A 21,054-nucleotide genomic window follows, 5' to 3' on the forward strand; every position below is an offset into this window, starting at 1 on the left:
AAAAGACAAATTAATTAAGTGAAGTTAGGTTAATGTTACAATCATATTTTCAGAATTTTGTTTAATCAGTTTTAAAAACGCTGTGACCTTATTCAAAAAGAATCACACATTACATATATAATATAAAGATTAAGCTATAATATAAATACTCATTCAGTCCAAAACTAAATAATCTAATCAGGTACTTAACTTAAATAAAAGGAACAAGTTAACAACTTTGACTTTTTTAAAGAAAGATTTATAAAAAAAAACATTTATTATATAAAACAAGCAGGTTTTTATATTGGTCACCCCGATCTAGAAGTAGAAGAAAGTTGAAAGTTTAAGTCATCAGGTTCATCGTCGAAGTATATATTGTCGTCGCTAGGAGGGGCAGTAGGCATGGGTTCACGCAAAAAAAACATGTTTGATTTGTTGGGTTTATTAAACCAAATAAGGGGGGGTTCCCTTATATCGCCAATAGGAACCACTTTTAGTTTGTATTTAAAAAAAACAAAAAAACACAGTTTTTATCTTAGTTAATATTTAAACTAAACGAACTTAAGTTTAAAAGACGTTTTCAAAACTTAAAAAATGCCCAAATAACAGCAGCCAGACGGTAGTGGCATACATCGTTTAAAACTGAAACGATTAAACCCAATAAACGGCAAAATAAAACATATATACTTTTATATTTCCATAGTTTACTGTAAAAATATTAAATTAACGGACTTAATTTAACGGAAACACAATTTAACGAAAGTTAACAGGTCCGTAAACGATCTTTAAAGTTAACTTAAAAGTTAAATTTTAACAAAAAATTTAACTTCGTTATTTAACGATTAACGCAATGACATTTTGGTAACCACCTTTAGAGGTACTTCGTGTTTTAACTACGCCAAACGATTATAAAATTATTTTCAAACAAAAATGCTTTGAAGTTGGAGCCTTAATCAGAAAATAGTTCGCAGATACGTCCAAGTCGTGTAAAAAGTTGCAAAGTTAAACCTTCGACCACAGTTCTTGCCTCCTGGTCAGGTATTGGATAAGCCTCTGGCCACTTAGAATAATAGTCCATAGCTACAAGCATGTAGCAATTTCCTTTTGTTATACAGAGCATTGAACCTAGCACGTCGATTGCAACTTTTTTCACTGGGTATCTCACCGTGTGTAACTTTAATAAAAATTTTAATATTTCAATTCGATTTTTTCGGGAGGCACACTGTTTACAAGTTTTGCAAAATGTGCCTATATCTGTTTTACTGCAGGACCAGTAGTAAATTCTGCTCGACATATCAAAAGTTTTCTTTACGCCAAAATGTCCGGTAGAAGGCGCCCCATGCATTAATTTGATAATTACTTGGTGCATTTGATTTAATACAAGTAATTAAAAATAACAGTTTCTTTTATCTGTACTTTCCCATTTTCAATATAATCTTTTATTTTGAAAACTAGCGAATTCCATTAAAAGTAATAAGATTTAGCCGCTTGACTTAATGGTGAAATTATATCCCATTCAGGCCGTACATTGTTTATTTATATCCCATTCAGGCCGTACATGTCTTTTTTTCAACTTTACTGCACGATTTAAATGATTCACCACAAGAGCGCTGTGATAATGCATCAGCATTGTTATGTCGTACAATAATTTTGTTCTGCTTTCCAAAGCGACTTGGTAAAATATTCCATAACACCTTTGGTCCCGTCAACTTGGACCTAACTCAGTACGGCACCCACGGCATAGTTGCTGGCATCGGCATCTATTATATATTAACCCTTTTCTGGTGGAAATTGCAATATGGGTGCGGAAACCAAAACAGTTTTTAAATTACAAAGAACTTGCTCACAATCGCTTGAACATGTCTACTTAACTCATGTAGGAGCCTAGCAATATCGATGAACCCGCGAATAAACTTTTTGTAATAGAAACATGAACCCATAAAACTTTACATTTTTTTAACATTCTTTGGTTCAGGCCATTCCTTTATTGTTTCTATTTTCTTTGTTAACGTTAAAATTACCTTTCTTGCTATACCACTTGTCCAAGATACTCCACATTTTGTTAAAATAGTGCGTATTTCCTGGGGTTCAGTACCAGTTTAGCGTTAGATAAACAACTAAAAACTTCTTTCATATTATCAGTCTTTCAAAAGTGCGGCCATAAACTAAAATATCATCTATAAAGTACACAATACATTTAGAATGGGGTACGACTGAAAGTAAAACTGATAAACACCACGTACCTCCCGAATTTACTCGTAGCTTGTACGTAACTTTCGTAGCTTGTACGTAACTCTCTTACGCAACGCCGTTTTCGTTTTGTGTGATTCTCTCGTTTTGTGAACAAAACGTTGTTTTATCTAAGGTGTTTTATCATCTGAGTCTTTAAATATATATACCCTTACCCCAACCCTATCTAAGTTTGTTGTTAAAAAACATTCAACAAACGTAAATAGGGTTGGGGTAAGGGTATATATATTTAAAGACTAAGATGATGTCTGCAAAACAACCGTCGGTGTTCAGTAAAGTCGCAAACTTAAAACAATAGGTCTTGTCAATAGGTCAAACTTAAAACAATAGGTTTTGTGTACGACAATTGTTTATCAACAAGCGTACTGCCTAATTTGGGACATAATCGAACTTATAACTGTTTAATTAAACTATATTACAGTTTAATTAAATTATATTACACTAAAATGTAGTAATTTATAGCTGATGTTTATTATTCGCATAGGCTACATTGCGAGAGAGCTATCTCGTAAATATTACGCAACTCCTAAATTCACTGGTTTTGAGAACGTAACTTTTTTTTTGTTGAGTTACGGACAGTTAACGTGAACCGAAAAAAGTATACAACTTCAATATTATTAAAAAGGAAAGGCTTTAAAACTAACAACACGTCGCACATAAACACATTTAGGATAAAATAACCACGTTGCCTTAAAATATGTTACAATACTAACAATCACAACTACGATCGCCCATAACAACTGCACGGCCAAATGAAATTGCCTGCGTAAGCCAGCAGGGTTATAGTTTATAAATAATATGATTTATGATTGGTGTAAATGTTGGGACAAAAACAATGGCTAAAATTATTGAACTACAATCACCGTTCTTATTGTCTTTATGACGTCATGGGGTTGTTAGTCTTAATATAACGTTACGCTAATTTAGCTATTAGCTCCATGTGGGTATTTCAGTTTCTAATAACTGATTTTAATAAACAATGTTTTAATAAAATGAATGTAAATTAACATTATTTAATTACCTTTTTCTAATATTGTAAACCAATTCTCATATTTCAGACTTAATTGTCTGTTAAACATACAAGTTAGGTGGCGCATTTTGTTCAAATACCTTTTTAAGGCGCGAAAAAATGTTAGAAACATAGCAGCATACTGTTTCGTTATTTTAGATTAATTTATTTTTGATGTTACAAAGTAAATTTAGTAACACAACCCTAATGTAATTTTTGTTACTTCGACCCAGGTTAATTTTGTCAAATTTTCATACATTAAACCTATTAATATCATATAAGTAATACCAACCCAAATATATTTAAAGTCAAGTTAGTACTGACAACGGATTAATTATAATGTTACTATAGAAAAGCAGCAAGCGTCGAACCAGGGACTTCGTGTAGTAATGCCAAGTGCGACTGCGCCACGTGGCCGGTCATAAATTTGTTAATTAAAAACAAAACACATAACTACAATAAAACAAAACTCGACAAAACACTAAAATTTTAGCTAATAAACTTATTAACTTTAAATTGTAGAAAGTTAAATTTTCATGACACGACATATAGTTTTAAGGAGAATTAACTCTAATTTAAGATAACATTGATTTACATATATTATTTGTTGTGTTTTACAGAGAGTTATTAAAATGCATAAAATCTTTGTTAAATTCCTGTGCTTTGTGTTTTTGTTCGCACAAGTTCAAAACACCAAAAAAGTTGTTTTAACTTGTGGGAATAATGATAACACATTAAGAAAAGGAAATTTCGGAAAGAGAGGACCGATTGGACCTCCCGGAATCAATGGTGATGGTGTTCCAGGTGCTCCCGGTGTCCCCGGTGCAGATGGTGCTCCAGGTGATAATGGTGCCCCCGGTGCTGATGGTGTTCCAGGTGATAATGGTGTTCCAGGTGTTCCCGGTGATAAAGGTCTTGATGGTGCCCCCGGTGCTATGGAAGCTTCGGGTTCTTCCGGAGCGAAAGGGGAACCGGGAATCTGTGATGACCGCCAAGAATTGCTTCTTAAACTGGAAAAGAAAATCTCTGGGCTTGAATCTCAGCTAAGGGGTATGGAATAATTTAAGTAAATATAAACAGAGTTTATTGCAACAACCTGGCAATTTTCGAATACCTAGGATTAATATTACCAGGATTTAAATCCTAATAAACTGTATTTATATATATTTTAGCTTTGCAACTCCCACATTGTAAGAGTATAATCATAAACAATGATACTGCTATTTTAGGATTGTCACTGTCGGATTGTAAAGGTTTTACCAACAATACAGAAAGCGGTGTATACAACGTTATTATAAACCAAAAAATAACTTCAGTTTATTGTGATCAAACTACACATGGCGGTGGATGGACAGTAATTATTATTAACTTTTGTGCTAAGGTTTTTGTAATTATTAAGTTTTCATAGCCTTAAGCAATAGATTTAGTAATTTACAAATATTAATTTACTTTTACACTTTAAAGGTCATTCAAAGACGTTTTGATGGGTCTCAAGACTTTTACTTGGATTGGGATAACTACGTGAATGGTTTTGGAAACATATCAGGCGAATATTGGCTTGGTAAGTCCTTGAAATCTAATTCTTTAACTTTATTAGTTGTGTTAAAGTTGTCTGTTGCATTTAATATATCAAGACATTTATAAACAGGTTTAAATAACCTTTACCAGTTGACAAAATCAAGAAATTTTGAATTACGAGTTGATTTAAACTCCTGGAATGACGAAAAAGCTTTTGCAAGATACAGGTAAAAAATATAATTTAAATAATAAAGTTTTATTATATAAATAAACTTTTGTATTTTAGCAACTTTAAAGTTGGAAATCCTGAAAGTTTCTATCGATTGACTGTGGAAGGATATAGCGGTACTGCAGGTTTGTAAAATATAATTATGTTACTGGCAGTGTTTTAGTTGAAAAGTTATACATAAATATGTCTTATGTGGTTAATTAGACTTAATAACAAACAAAAAACAATTATTTAAAATCATTAGCTCACAAATACCGCTTTAAATATGATTACAATAAGCGCATGTTAAAGACGCGTTTTTTATCGTAAAATTTATATTTAAAAACATTTATTTTTTTATAATTAATAGCTTAAAAAATACTCTGATTTTTAATCTAAATTGGTCTTTTTTTAAAAGATCAGCATAAAAGGTGTTAGTAAAAATTATAATAGCTTCTTTTTCAATATAACTTTATCTCTAGACACGTGATCGATCTATGCGAGGTTTTGTGGCAGTTTATAAAATCAATCGCATTTTTAAACTATGGTAAAATATAGATAATTAGATATAGTGCATTTTATATGCTTTAATTTAAACAATTTACCACGATTTAAATGCACCAGCAGTATTTATATGAGTTTAATTGTTTAAATTATAATACTGAGTTTATAATTCGTTTAATTGGAGGGTTAGTAAGTTATTACCTTAAAATGCGCGTAAAACAATTAAATTAACTATGACGTCACACCAGTCTATATTTTAGTATTAAAATTATAATTTGGAAACAAACAATAACATTTACTTCGTAACAATTACAATAATTTTGGTGCGTTGGATAAGTGTTATTGCAAAAAATCCGAGTACAAAAATATATCAACGAAGACGTCACAATAGTTTATTATTGTTTACACAATCTTTATTATTAAAATTTTATTTTGTATTAAAATTTTAATTTGTAAATAAACAATGGCTTTACGTAACAATAAGAATAAATCTTTGAAAATTTATTTAAAAATTCTCAAAATTATTTAAGTGATTAAAACTTTTTATATTTTAATAAATTTAACTTTTATATTTATGCAGGAGATTCGATGAGTTTCCATAATGGGATGCAGTTTTCAACATTTGATCAAGATCATGATATGTGGAGTGATGGTAACTGCGCTAACAGCCATCATGGTGCTTGGTGGTACAACGTTTGTCATCACACAAACTTAAATGGAGAATATCTTGTTGGGGGAGTTATAGATACTCGTGGCATAACTTGGTATCGTTGGAAAAATATTCATTATTCGTTTAAAAAAGCTAAAATGATGATTAGGCCGTTGTAAAATATTCGTTAATTAAGGAAAATAATTAAAAACGCTTATTTGAAAATTAATTAATTTTACTTATAATAAACTGAAAACTTTTAAAAATAATTAAAAAATTTAAAGTTTTGCATATAATATAATTAAATTTTACTAATTACAAGAAAAATTGTTAAGCCCCCTTTTCATAGGTTTTTAGTAAAAACTAATTATTAATAACATATTTGTAAATAAAATGGCATTTTTTAATTGTAAAAATATTTGTAAATTGTGTGTAAAATGAAAATATTTTTTTTCATAAAGTTGTAGCTTATTATGCATAAGCTAACCTTTTAATAACATTAAAAACAAAGAAATTTAACAGCTTAAAATTACGTGAGAATTATTTTTGTAATCTTTCATGATTTTGTTAAAACTTCATATTAACTTCTATTACGATATACTTTTTTTAACGTTTTTTAATCTTAGACTTGTTTTCCTTTTTTCCAGATTTTGACTATTTTTCTAACCCTATACTATATAAGAGTCTTTTTTAGCCTATATCTAACCAAAATTAATAAAAAATCATACTAAAATTTAAAACCTTAATCCACTCTTGAAACCCAAAATCGCACACACCAGAAGCGTAAGGGGTCGGCAAGGGGGGGCAAAACTTGTTAGAGATCAGGTAATTCGCTCAAAATTATCTAAGGGCATGTAAGGAACATATTACATTCTTGTCCATTACTACTTAACATTGTATTATATTGTGCCGCTCGTATTTGTATGTGTTGATTGCTTTTGTAATGCTATCTACTACAAAAAAAATTAAAAAAATGTATATTTTTTTCACTTATAAAAAATAATTAGTAGATTGTATTTTTTTGTGCTTGTATCATGTGTTTATTGTTTCATTTTTTCGTTATCCCGAACTTTCCTTTAGCTGGAATGATGTAACTTATTATGCATAAGCTAACCTTTTATCAACATTAAATTTAACAGGTTAATTTTACGTGGAAATTATTTTTGTAATCTTTCATAATTTTGTTAAAAATTAATATCAACTCTTATTATGATATGTTGTTTAAATGTCTTTTAATCCTGGACTTATTTTTATAATCTAAAATTTTCTTTTAACATGTTGTTTTATTTTGTTCTATTCTTAATAGTAAGTTACTTTTGTGTCTTACAAAAAGAGTTATCTAATGTCTTACTAAAAAGCAGTTTTAATTTTGAAAATCAGGATTTTAACGTTTTGTTTTCATCGTTAATGAATTTTGGAACTTTATTTTAGTAAGAAATTGCCGTATAATATAATTATACCTGCGTATACAGTGAATTTCCTGCGTGGTTATTTTAAGAAATCCTGCGTATACAGTGAATTTCCTGCGTGGTTATTTTAAGAAATTCTAACTGTCAGTCAGACAATACCAAATTAACTATTTTTTGTATATATCTTTATCCTCAATGTGGGAAGGTCGAATGCGCGATCTAAACATAGAGTAACATCAGTTACTCCCGACCCAGTCTCGAGTTGCCTTTTAGCAGTTTGAGATATTATAGAATATAATTGCCCGATAATTATGCTGCTGATTAAGTGTTGGCTCAGCAGGAGTTCATACCGTTTATAGCGCCTTACTCAAGGGCGCTACAGCTTGAGACCAGTGGGGATTGAACTAACGACCTTATAGGGGGTGTAAAGTGTTCTTAACGCTACATCACGCTGCCGGTATAAACAATTAACTGCAAATACAAACAATTAACTGTCCGAAAATTCTATCAAAAACTTTCGGATTGGGTCGACTAAGACCGCTACAAAGGTTATATGGGAAATCCAGTTTTAACTTTTAAATTAACCGAACTGGGGAAAATAGTTTTAATAAACTTTGAATAATATCTTACACGAATTAGTTTTATATTTCTAACATCACTAAATCGTAAAATTATTAAAATTACACGTTTGACAACCGACACCTTTGCTTAAAAGAGCTAGATATAACCAAGCAGAGATAACTCAACAATCTGGTCAACGATTTAACTTTCTTTTAAAGGCAATGGCATGGGACAAACTTTAATAACGCAACATTGTATTAGGTGACCCCCCTTTTAACAAATGAATATTCTAAACGAATGAAGGAATATTATCAACAAACGACAAATAAACTTAGCATGTGGGGCCCATTTATACCTAACCTTTATATAAATATAAGCACATATTAGGAATAAACCAGATGTAATTGCAATACAAATGATACACCAATGTGCTACTAGTTATCCAAGTTTAACTTATTTTTTAAATCTAAAAAAACACAAATTTTTAGCTATACAAATCGTGTTAAAACTGCAGTTTAAATCTTACCCCAGAGAAACGATATACATACCTATATAAAAACTATAACTTTAGGTTATCACTTAATTAATTTATTAAGAAAATATATGTTTAATCAATTAGCATCAACTAATTAAAACACAAGCATATAGCACTTTAAATCAGCTGATATATATGGACATAGTGAAAAACGAATAAATTTAAAAATGGCATTTTTTCACTTCACAAAATGGCGTTTTTACTCTTTAGCATACTACAGTAAAAAATGTTACCAATTTTTACTAAAAACTTACTAAATGCCTAATATATTTTGCAAATAAAATTCACCAAATTTTGGTAAATTTACAAATAAATTTAAATACGATTTAGTAATATCTTTTAAGGAAATAAACGTAAAGCAAAAAAAGCTTTTAAACATTAAAACTGACTTATAAGAATGAATTTCCCCTATTTCGAAATTCTTAAAGATAAATATTTTTTGTTTATATCTTTATCCTCGGCATGGGTAAGTCGACTTCACGACCTAAACATAAAGTAACAACCGTTACCCCGACCCTGTTTTAAGTTGCCTTTGGCAGTTTTAGAAAATACACTATACTCGCTTAAGGTCCTGACTAAGTGCTGGCTTAGCAGGAATTCATATCCTTTATATCGACTTACTCAAGAACGCTACAGCATGACAACAGTGGAAATTAAACCCAGGACTTTATGTAGTGTAGGTAGTGTTCTGACTATTGCTTTTCTAACCATTGGCATTATTTTTTAAAACGCGATTTATTTTTACCTATTTATTTTATGTATATTAATTTTTTTTTAAATAGCAAAAATTGTGCATTTAGTTTATGATACTATATTGAACCCAATTCTTTTGGCTTTTTTGCAAAACTTTCCTTCACTAGTTATAATTTTAATTTAAACATTAAAAAAATAAACCTATTAAACGTTTTAAATAATTTAAGTTTTTTACATTTTATTTTTTGGCTTTAACTAGTTAATAAATATAAAATTTTGTGTTTTTAAAAATTTCCTTAAAGTGTTTTATTTTATTTTTAACAATGACATCATAAAAAAAAATTTAATTCATGATATGTAGCACTTGCTAACTATTACATCATTTTTAATTAAAAATAAGCTTGCGACCCAGTGTTAAACAAAATACGTTAAAGTACAAAAGGCAAATCATTTTAAACACACAACTTAAACCATGCAGGACCGGTAATAATAATATTGACATTAACACAAGACCTTCGTGCAACGGGGTTTTGACAAAGTTCAATAAATATTTGTTTTTTAAGCGTTACTTAAAACCACATCTATTATTTACTTGTTTGAATACAAAGAACGATGGAAACTTGTTTTTTGGCTGACTGCATAAAAAAACATTACCTCATTTTTAGCCGAACTGACAACAATAGTTCTTTTAGTTACCCAGAACAATATCACCTTATTTTACTTTAGAATGACGCAATACTTCCTAAATAATCTTCTTCAAAAGCTTTGTTCTTTCTGTGTATAAATACAGGTGTCCTTGCATCTTTAACGACAAAGTACAAGAGAAGAGTGTACAACGAACAACATAATATAGAATAGATAAGTGCCCCAAAAAAATTGGGTGTGTTGTTTTTTATTTTAGTAAAATCCATAAAAAAGCAAAGTTATGTTAAAGAAAAAATACGAGTTCAAATATTATAAAAATAGGTAAAATATTGTTTTGTGCATTTGACGAAGCAATCGTAGTAATACGGTTAATTTACAAAAGCATTTTGTGGTTTTATTTTTTAAACAGTGAGGCTCAGGGCCATTTAACTTTTATATGAACGTATATGTTGTTGTAAGATTATATTTAATAATTTTGGTTATGTAGTTAATTTGGAACCTTAGTTAAAAACTTTTTTATTTAAAAATGGGTATTGTCGTCACTCCAGCAGACTATGAATCACAATTCTATTACACTGCGTTTCAAATTTAAGTTAAAAGTTTAAGGCAAAATTGTTGTGGTTTACAAATTTTTACGTGTTTTACTTTAACAGTAAATTTGTCATCAGTGAACCAAAAAGCGTTAGGTTTTTAACTGTATGCATATACCTAAAAGCGAAACTAGACCATTTTACTTTTTCTTACAAACAGCCATCAAGACTAGCAGTAAGATCGTTTAAGTTACTGCTGTAAACGATTTATTAAACTTGTAGATGTACCCACATAACAAAAACTATTATTATAACATAATTTTTGTTTATTTAACGCTTTGGTTTGCCTTTTTTTTAATATATATATATATATTTTTTTTTAGGTTTTATATTTTTTATTGGGTAGTTGTATGATATTGTGACGTGTTTGAGCTATCCGTGAACGCCGGGCTTAAGGGCGAATAGTGTGGCAATGGTGCGATTCGAACCCAAAACCTTTCGGCCCGTAGTCCGCTGCTATGACCGTTTAACCACACTAGCGGACCTTTCTTTAAAATATATATTTTTTTATATCATCTTTAATAGGTTTTGTATTATTTTATTGGGGAAGGGTGTGCTGTTATGACGTGTTTTGAGCTATCTGTAAACGCCGGGCTCAAGGTCTAATAGTGTGACGTTGGTGCGGCTCGAACCCGATACCGTTCGACCCTTAGTCCGATGCCGTGACCGGTTCGCCACACTACCGAACTTCTTATAAAAATATGGCTTAGCCAAACAGAATCGCTCAGCCTATGCGCCCACTAGCTTGAGATTTTATTGGTTAGGTTGTCTTACATCATGCTCAGGTTTGTTATAGCGAACAATAAGTACAAGTTATACTAAAATAAACTTTTATTAAAATATAAATTTATTGAAATTATTAAAAACTTTTAAGCGCAAGAGAAAAAACTGCCAAACCGTATTTTAAAACAACGTTTCTACAATTTTTACGTCATAATCTACTAGAGTCTTTTGCGTATTTTTTTTAAACTTGAATAACAGACGATATATAGAGAATTAAATATAATATTTAGTGCCTTTTTGAGCATATCATACTCCGTGTTTTTATTTAAAAATGTCAGCCAGACAGAGAAACTAAGCTCAATTTTTAACTTAAAATTGTTATGCGCTTTTAAAGTGCATTTTTTGTCCGCGTAGAATGATCGGTTATAAGAAAATGTTAAGTATATAAATACATTTAAGTTATTTTAGAGTGAGCCTCTTACTTTAAGTTATAAAGATTGAATCAAATATTAAGTTTTTGTATGTTGATTGTAGAGTTTACATTTTGTTTATTAAAGCTTAACTTTTATTTTTTTGTATACATATTTATCCTCGATGTGGGAAGAATGACTGCATGACCTAAACATAAAGTAACATTGGTTACTCCGACCAAGCCTCGAGTTGACTTTGGCAGTTTGAGATATTATAGATTATAATTGTCCGATAATTAAGTTACTGAGTAATTGCTGGCTCAGCAGAAGTTTATACCGTTTATAGCGCCTTATTCAAGGACGCTACAGTAAAAGTTCACTTGGAATTGAACTCAGGACCTCATGTAGCGTAGAAAGTGTTCTTACCACGACATCTTGCTGCCAGCGATTGTTCAAGTGATTAAATTTTCTTTAACTTTAGGCTGTGGTTATTGTAAATGTTAATTATAGTTTTTTACTTTTTATGACTTTATTTTGCAGATATTGCTTAAACAAAAACATGTTTTGGGTTAAGTTATTGGTGTTAGTGTTTTTGTTTGTACGCGGACAAAACGTCAGACAAGTTGTTTTAACTTGTGGCAACGATGACGACACAAGAGAACGCGGAGAACCTGGGGCTCCCGGAAAGATGGGACCGATCGGACCTCCCGGATTCAACGGAACTTCCGGATTTACCGGTGTTGATGGTGTCAGGGGTCTTCCCGGAGCGAAGGGGGAGGCGGGAAACTGTGATGAATGTCAGAGTTTGCTGCTTGAGTTAAAAAATAAACTCACTGAGCTCGAAAATCGATTTAATAAAACCCAAACAGTAAAAAGTAAGTTAACACAAGTAACCCATAATTAATTTGCATATTTACCCAAGTTTTTGGTATTTAGTAATGCCCAACATGGACTGTAATGGTTTACCGAACAATGCAGAAAGCGGGGTATACGACATAATCATAAACAATAAAATCACACCAGTTCATTGTGATCAAACCACAGACGATGATTTTTGGATAGTAAATATTAATTGATTTTTGTAATTAATATTTTTAATTTATTAGAAATAATTAAATTAAATTAACATTTTGATTTTAAGGTCATTCAAAGACGTTTCGATGGGTCTCAAGACTTTTACTTGGATTGGGAGAACTACGTGAATGGATTTGGAAGTTTATCGGGCGAATATTGGCTTGGTAAGTCCTTGAAATCTAATTCTTTAACTTTATTATTTATGTTAAAGTTGTATGTTGCATTTAATATATTAAGACATTTATATACAGGTTTAAATAACCTTTACCAGTTGACAAAATCACGAAGATTTGAACTTCAAATTAGTCTTAAAGATTTCAAAAATATTCGAGCTTTTGCAAGATACAGGTAAAAAAATATAATTTAAATAATAAAGTTTTATTATATAAATAAACTTTTGTATTTTAGCAACTTTAAAGTTGGAAATCCTGAAAGTTTCCATCAATTGACTGTGGAAGGATATAATGCCAGTAGTACGGCAGGTTTGTAAAATATAATTATGTTACTGGCAGTGTTTTAGTTGAAAAGTTATACATAAATATGTTTTATGTGGTTAATTAGACTGACTAACAAACAAAAATCAATTATTTAAAATTATTAGCTCACAAATACCGCTTTAAATATGATTACAATAAAAGACGCGTTTTTTATCGTAAATATATATTTGAAAATATTTATTTTTTTATAATTAATAGTTAAAAAATACTCTGATTTTTAATCCAAATCGGTCTTTTTTTAAAAGATCAGCATAAAAGTTGTTTGTAAAAATTATAATAGCTTCTCTTTTAATATAACTTTATCTCTAGACACGTGATGGATCTATGCGAGGTTTTGTGGCAGTTTATAAAATTAATCGCATTTCTAAACTATGGTAAAATATAGATAATTAGATATAGTGCATTTTATATGCTTTAATTTGTACAATTTACCACGATTTAAATGCACCAGCAGTATTTATATGGGTTTAATTGTTTAAATTATAATACTGAGTTTATAATTTGTTTAATTGGAGGGTTAGTTGTTACCTTAAAAATGCGCGTAAAACAATTAAATTAACTATGACGTCACACCAGTCTATATTTTAGTATTAAAATTATAATTTGGAAACAAACAATAACATTTATTTCGTAACAATTACAATAATTTTGGTGCGTTGGGTAAGTGTTATTGCAAAAAATCCGAGTACAAAAATATATCAACGAAGACGTCACAATAGTTTATTATTGTTTGCACAATCTTTATTATTAAAATTTTATTTTGTATTAAAATTTTAATTTGTAAACAAACAATGGCTTAGGTTACGTAACAATAAGAATAAATCTTTGAAAATTTATTTAAAAAATTCTCAAAATTATTTAAGTGATTAAAACTTTTTGTTTTTAAATAAATTTAACTTTTATATTTATGCAGGAGATTCGATGAGTTATCATAATGGGATGCAGTTTTCAACATTTGATCAAGATCATGATAGGGATATTGGTGAAAACTGCGCTAACGGCTATCATGGTGCTTGGTGGTATAATGATTGTCATCTATCAAACTTAAACGGAGAATATCTTGTTGGGGGGGTTATAAGTAGTCGTGGCATAACTTGGTATTATTGGAAAAATAATTTTTATTCGTTTAAAAAATCTAAAATGATGATTAGGCCGTTGTAAAATATTCGTTAATTAAGGAAAATAATTAACGCTTATTTGTAAATTAAACGCTTATTTGTAAATTAATTATTTTCACTTATTAAAAAATTTAATTAAAAAATTTAAAGTTTTGCATATAATCCTAATTAAATAAAAATTAAAATATAAAATTGTTATGCCCCCTTTTCATAGGTTTTAAGTAAAAACTAATCATTAATAACATATTTGTAAATAAAAGGGCATTAAATAAAATAAAAACCTAATTGTAAAATATTTGTAATTAAAAATTGTGTATATAATTAAAATTAATAAATGCTTGTTTATTAAAATATGTTAATAGAATTCTGATCATATATTAAAGGTCAATCAAATTTGTTTACATTTATTGTTAATTTAAATGTGATTATAATATGTAAATAGTTGTGCTAATTTTTATTTCAACATTGCTTTACCATTAAAATAATTCTGTAAATAATCTGTGTTTATATAAAAATTGAATCAGAAAGTTTAAATATGACGTCACAATAACTTTACTTAAAATTTGTTTGTAATAAATGTAATTCACTAAAATCTTGTAAAACATCAAAATATTTAAATGTTTCAAACTATATCTGCTGAGTGACGTCACAAAGACATATCATATATGACGTAATAAAAATACGTCACACAAGCATACCCCGAAAAAAAACACAAATTTTTGTTGACAATTATGTTAATGACGTCACAGGGTAGTGACTTGGTAATGACGACACAAAGCTATGTCGAGGCAGTGACGTCACATGTTAAGTAACGTCAAGGTAATAACGTCACACCAAGTAGTCTGGTATAACCATTTTAACTGGTTTTTGTATTTTTGTAAACTTGCCAAATTGTGTTGCTGCTTTTACCTATTTTGACTTTTTTTTTTAGATTTTTTACTTAAACAAAGAGTAATAAGGTTTAAATATAAATATGGTTTTAACTTTTAAATTAACAAAAAAATAATATATCGCGAGATAGTCGCATATAAACCCACACATAGGATATAGCAGTTAATTCGACAACTAATCGCATTTAACCCGGATAACATAATATTGCCCACACTTACATATGGGAGATGATTCGACAGTTTGTCGTAATCTTCCCGGATATCAAAGACCCACACATAGCATATAGTATGTAAGTAACTGGCCAAAAACTGAGCAATACGTGAAACTATAAGACGAGTTACGAACAGTAAAAAAGTAAAGCCAGGCTTTTTCATTAGGGTTATGTGTATATTAAAAATATATTTAAAAAATAACGTAACACTTTTCGTAAGTATGTCACTGACTGTATTAATATAAAAAGTTGTCAAAAAAAAATCCAATTAAGTTTTGCACTAAAACAAATTTATTCAAGTTAAAAAAATTACCCAGATATTAGAAATTAATCTAATAAAATGTAATTTTGTTATGAAGTCCCAATTAGTTTAAAAATAAATTTTAAAGGGGTTAATATCACTAAATTTTATATCTCTGTTACATAAAACGTTAAAACTAAACCTTAATGAGTGTGTATAAATAAGTAAATACAGGTAAAAATATTGTCTTTTTGTGTCAGAAATGGAAGTTTTAAACAATAAAAAAACTTTTGAGGATAATTAGCTGCTTATTAGAATAAGGTTAAATTGTATTTTAGTAAAACAAAGGGTTTAATAGTAGGTTCAGTTGTCAAATCTTACGTAATATATGTATTTAATTTTCTCTTTGTTTTATGTTTGTTTTGTTTTTTTTTAACGTCACGTCATAGTTATGACGTCACACTAAGTAGTCTGGTAGTACAAATTTAACTAGTTTTTGAATTTAAGTAAATTTTTGTAAACTTGCCAATTTGATTGGTGGTTTTTATTCGAATTCCAATAAAAATTAACGAATAAATTAAAATTTTAATTCGTTAAATTTCTTTTTTAAACAGAAAACATTTATGATGTTTTCTAAGGGGTGTAAGTCAATAAACAATATTTAAGAAATAAATAAATAAATGAAACTGTTTTTAAAATAGGAAGTGTTTGAATAAAATATAAAAAAAAATTGGTAAAAAGGTAATCATTAATAAACTGAAATATAAGCACATATTAGGAATAAACCAAATGTAAATGCAATACAAATAATATACCAATATGCCACTAGTTATTTAATATATTGCGCGATAGTCGCATATAAAGTAAAGCCCACACATAGGATATAACAGAGAATTCGACAGTAAGTCGCATTTAACTCGGATAACATATTACCCACACTTACATATAGGAGATGATTCGACAGTTTGTCGTATTCTTTCCGGATATCAAAGGCCCACACAAAACATATAGCAGGTAGTTTATTGGTCGAAAAGGATCAATATGTTAAACTAAGACGGGTTACGAACAGCAAAAAGTTAAGCATGTAAAATTACATAACAAAATTATTTAATTCGTTTGCTTTTTTAGGTTTCCTTGGCTTTTGATATAGTGTTTGTGACAATAACAGAATAATTAAATACTTTAAATTAATAAAGATAAACGACTATCCTAAAAAGAGGGTTATTTTAGAAAAAAGTCAATGTCTATTCCAGTTTTTAAATGTGAATTTGCAATACCTAGTATTAGGCTTTTAATTTTATAATTTTTAGAATTTACATTTATCGCACTTTTTATTTTTGCTGCAAAAATCCACGCGATTACCACTTTTTCTTGAAATAAAAAATAATGTTAACCAGTATATTAGCATAACTATGCACCCTGAGTTTTGCCTTCTTCTAAACAACATAATCATATTGGGTATTAATGTTTAACGGTTGTTAATATATTTAAAATATTGTTAACAGTTCTGTTTATTTTTATCGACTAAATTTACTTTTGTTTTGAAGGAATTACCAAAACAAAAATATGTTTTTTGTTAAACTTTGATGTTTAGCGTTTTTGTTTGCACAAGTTGAAAACTTTAGTCAAGTTGTTTTAACTTGTGGTAAAAATGACAATACGATGGAACGAGAGAATTCAAAGAATGGAGTGAGGGGACCTAATGGTGCTCCCGGTGCTGATGGTGCTCCCGGTGCTGACGGTGCTCCCGGTGCTGCAGGTGATAATGGTGTTCCAGGTGTTAACGGTGCTCCAGGTGTTAGTGGGGCTCCCGGTGTTGATGGGGCTCCCGGTGCTGTTGGACCTCCCGGTGCTAACGGTTCTGCTGGTGCCGATGGTGGTCCCGGTGCTGTTGGAGCTCCCGGTGCTGTTGGAGCTCCCGGTGCTGATGGAGCTCCCGGTGCCGATGGAACTAATTGTACTAACGGAGCCAAGGGTCTTCCTGGAGCAAAGGGGGAGCCGGGAAACTGCGATGAATGCCGAGATCTGTTGCTTGAGATAGAAAAGAGAATCTCTGACATCGAAAATCGAATAAATAAAACCGAAGAAGTTAAAGGTAAGTCAAAACAGGACATTTTTAAATTATTTGCTCATAAACACACTTTTACATTATTTGCTCGAAAAAGTAAGGGTTGACCCGACAAATTTTTTTATATCATCCGCATGTTTACCAAAATTTTTGTTTTTAGGATTGCCAATAATAGACTGCAAAGATTTACCAAGCAATGCAGAAAGCGGGGTTTACGACACAATCATAAACAATAAAACAACTTCAGTTTATTGTGACCAAACAACAGACGATGGTGGGTGGACAGTAATTATGACTAAACATTTTTAATTAGCATTTAATTTAAATTTTAATATTGATAAAGTTATTTAACATATTAATTTCAAGGTATTTCAAAGACGTTTTGATGGGTCTCAAGACTTTTACTTGGATTGGGATAACTACGTGAATGGTTTTGGAAACATATCGGGCGAATATTGGCTTGGTAAGTCGTTGTAAACTGATGTGAAACTATTACTTTTTATCAGTGGTGCAAACTAACTGCAAATTTAATTGGAAGGCAATTTATTGTTTTTTTTTTGTATTTTAGTTGACTGCGATGTTAAAAAACTTAAAGCAAAATTATATACAATAAAGCTTATATATACAGGTTTGAACAACCTTTACCAGTTAACAAAATCACGAAGATTTGAACTCAGAATAGATCTTGCCCTTTAGGACGAAACTCAAATTTTTGCTACATACAGGTTAGAAAAATTTCAGAAAAATTTTTAAGTTTTTTTGTAGAGTTTTATTATATTAATTAAACTTTTGTATTTTAGCAATTTCTCAGTTGGAAATCATGACAGTTTCTATCGATTGAATGTGGGAGGATATAGCGGTACTGCAGGTTTGTTAAATACAAACAAGGAACAACTATTCAGAAATTATTAACGCACAAATATCGCTTTAAACATAATTACAATAAGCGCATGTTGAAGACGCTTAACATCGAGGTTTTGTGATTTTTATAAAATCAATCGCATTTCTAAATAATAGATAATTAGATATAGTGCATTTTATATTCTTTAATTTGTACAATTTACCACGATTTAAATGCACCAGCAGTATTTATATGGGTTTAATTGTTTAAATTATAATACTGAGTTTATAATTTGTTTTTGGAGCGTTGGATAAGTGTTATCTAAAAAGTCTGAGTACAACAATATATTAAATTATGACGTCACGATAGTTTATTATTGTTTGCACAACTTTTTTTATTAAAATATTATTTTCGTATTAAAATTTTAATTTGTAAACAAACAATGGCTTAGGTTACGTAACAATAAGAATAAATCTTTATTTTTTAAGAATCTAATAATTTAAAATAAAAATTAAATCTACTAATTTAAAATAAAAAATTTAAAGTCAAAATTAAATTTAAAGTCAAAATTTAAAGTCAAAATTAATTATTTAATATTTTATAAATTAAAATTTTTTTTTTATTTATTATAAGGCAGTTAATAAATTTATAAAAAAAAATAAAATTTAGTTTTTCGACATAAAATAAAATATTTTTTTTTATGTCGAAAAGTTCTCAAAATTATTTAAGTAGTTAAAACTTTTTATATTTTAGTAAATTGTTTAACTTTTATATTTATGCAGGAGATTCGATGGATTGGCATAATGGGATGTCGTTTACAACATTTGATCAAGATCATGATACGTGGAGTGGTGGTAACTGCGCTAACTACCGTCATGGTGCTTGGTGGTATAACGCTTGTGGTTACTCAAACTTAAACGGAGAATTTCTTGTTGGGGGAGTTATAAGTGGTCATGGCATAAATTGGTTTCATTGGAAAAGTTATTCATATTCGTTTAAAAAATCTAAAATGATGATTAGGCCGTTGTAAAATAATTGTTAATTAAGAGAAATAATTTAAAACGCTTATTTGTAAATTAATCATTTTCACTTATTAAAAAACGCAAAACTATAAAAAATAATTAAGAATTTAAAGTTTTGCATATAATCTTAATCAAATAAATAAATAAAAATAAAAATTGTTAAGCCCCCTTTTCATTGGTTTTTAGTAAAAACTAATAATTAATAACATATTTGTAAATAAAAGGGCATTTTTTTAGTTGTAAAAATAATTGTAAATTGTGTGTAAAATCAAAAAAATTTTTTTATAGAGTTGTAGCTTATTATGCATAAGCTAACCTTTTATTAACATTAAAAACAAAAAAATTTAACAGTTTAAAATTACGTGAGAATTATTTTTGTAATCTTTCATGATTTTGTTAAAACTTAATATCAACTTCTATTACGATATATATTTTTTAATGTTTTTTAATCTTAGACTTGTTTTCGTTTTTTTCCAGATTTTGACTATTTTTCTAACCCTATACTATATAAGAGTCCTTTTTAGACTATGCTTAACCAAAATTAATAAAAAAACTTACTAAAATTTAAAACCTTAATCCACTTTTGAAACCCAAAATCGCACACACCAGAGGCGTAAGGGGTCGGCAAGGGTGGCAAAACTTGTTAGGGATCCGGTAATTCGCTCAAAATTATCTAAGGGCATGTAAGGAACATATTATATTCTTGTCCATTACTACTTAACATAGTATTATATTGTGCCGCTCGTATTTGTATGCGTTGATTGCTATTGTAATACTATTTACTACAAAAAAATTTAAAAATAAAAAATATGGCACCGGATATATTTTTTCACTTATAAAAAATAATTAGTAGATTGTATTTTTTTGTGCTTGTATCATGTGTGTTTTCTGTATAATTTTTTCGGTATTTCAAACTTTTTTTTAGCGGGAATGATGTAACTTCTTATGCATAAGCTAACCTTTTATCAACATTAAATTTAACAGCCTAATTTTACGTGGAAATTATTTTTTTGTATCTTTCATGATTTTGTTAAAAATTAAGATCAACTTCTATATTATGATATGTTGTTTAAATGTTTTTTAATCTTAGACTTGTTTTTAAAATCTGAAATTTTCTTTTAACATGTTGTTTTATTTTGTTATATTCTTATTAGTAAGCTACTTTTGTGTCTTACAAAAAGAGTTATCTAATGTCTTGCTAAAAAGTAGTTTTAATTTTGGAGATCGGGATTTTAACGTTTTGTTTTTATCGTTAATGAATTTTGGAACTTTATTTTGGTAAGAAATTGCCGTATAATATAATTATACAGTGAATTTCCTGCGTGGTTATTTTAAGAAATCTTAACTGTCAGTCAGACAATACCAAGTTAACAATTTTTTTGTATATATCTTTATCCTCGATGTGGGA

At 29.2% G+C, this 21,054-nt stretch overlaps 3 protein-coding genes across 3 annotated transcripts; all 3 read left to right on the forward strand.

Annotated features, from left to right (window-relative positions):
• Positions 1 to 4,061: 4,061 nt before the first annotated feature.
• Positions 4,062 to 6,296, forward strand: LOC145741216 (angiopoietin-related protein 1-like). Its single transcript, XM_082558763.1, has 6 exons — positions 4,062 to 4,288; positions 4,468 to 4,592; positions 4,703 to 4,799; positions 4,887 to 4,983; positions 5,043 to 5,110; positions 6,049 to 6,296. Exons 1-6 carry the CDS (start codon positions 4,174 to 4,176, stop codon positions 6,294 to 6,296), a joined length of 750 nt encoding a protein of 249 aa, XP_082414889.1. The 5' UTR covers positions 4,062 to 4,173.
• Positions 6,297 to 12,229: 5,933 nt separating this feature from the next.
• Positions 12,230 to 14,736, forward strand: LOC145743868 (microfibril-associated glycoprotein 4-like). The gene is made up of 6 exons (XM_082561928.1): positions 12,230 to 12,558; positions 12,620 to 12,744; positions 12,825 to 12,921; positions 13,009 to 13,105; positions 13,166 to 13,239; positions 14,168 to 14,736. Exons 1-6 carry the CDS (start codon positions 12,243 to 12,245, stop codon positions 14,413 to 14,415), a joined length of 957 nt encoding a protein of 318 aa, XP_082418054.1. The 5' UTR covers positions 12,230 to 12,242; the 3' UTR covers positions 14,416 to 14,736.
• Positions 14,737 to 17,377: 2,641 nt separating this feature from the next.
• Positions 17,378 to 19,654, forward strand: LOC145741220 (microfibril-associated glycoprotein 4-like). The gene is made up of 6 exons (XM_082558768.1): positions 17,378 to 17,810; positions 17,944 to 18,068; positions 18,150 to 18,246; positions 18,412 to 18,475; positions 18,584 to 18,651; positions 19,407 to 19,654. The coding sequence occupies exons 1-6, from the start codon at positions 17,378 to 17,380 to the stop codon at positions 19,652 to 19,654; spliced, it is 1,035 nt and encodes a 344-aa protein (XP_082414894.1).
• Positions 19,655 to 21,054: the final 1,400 nt, after the last annotated feature.

Source organism: Corella eumyota, chromosome 2, assembly GCF_963082875.1.
Source record: "Corella eumyota chromosome 2, kaCorEumy4.1, whole genome shotgun sequence".
NCBI classification, from domain to species: domain Eukaryota; kingdom Metazoa; phylum Chordata; class Ascidiacea; order Phlebobranchia; family Corellidae; genus Corella; species Corella eumyota.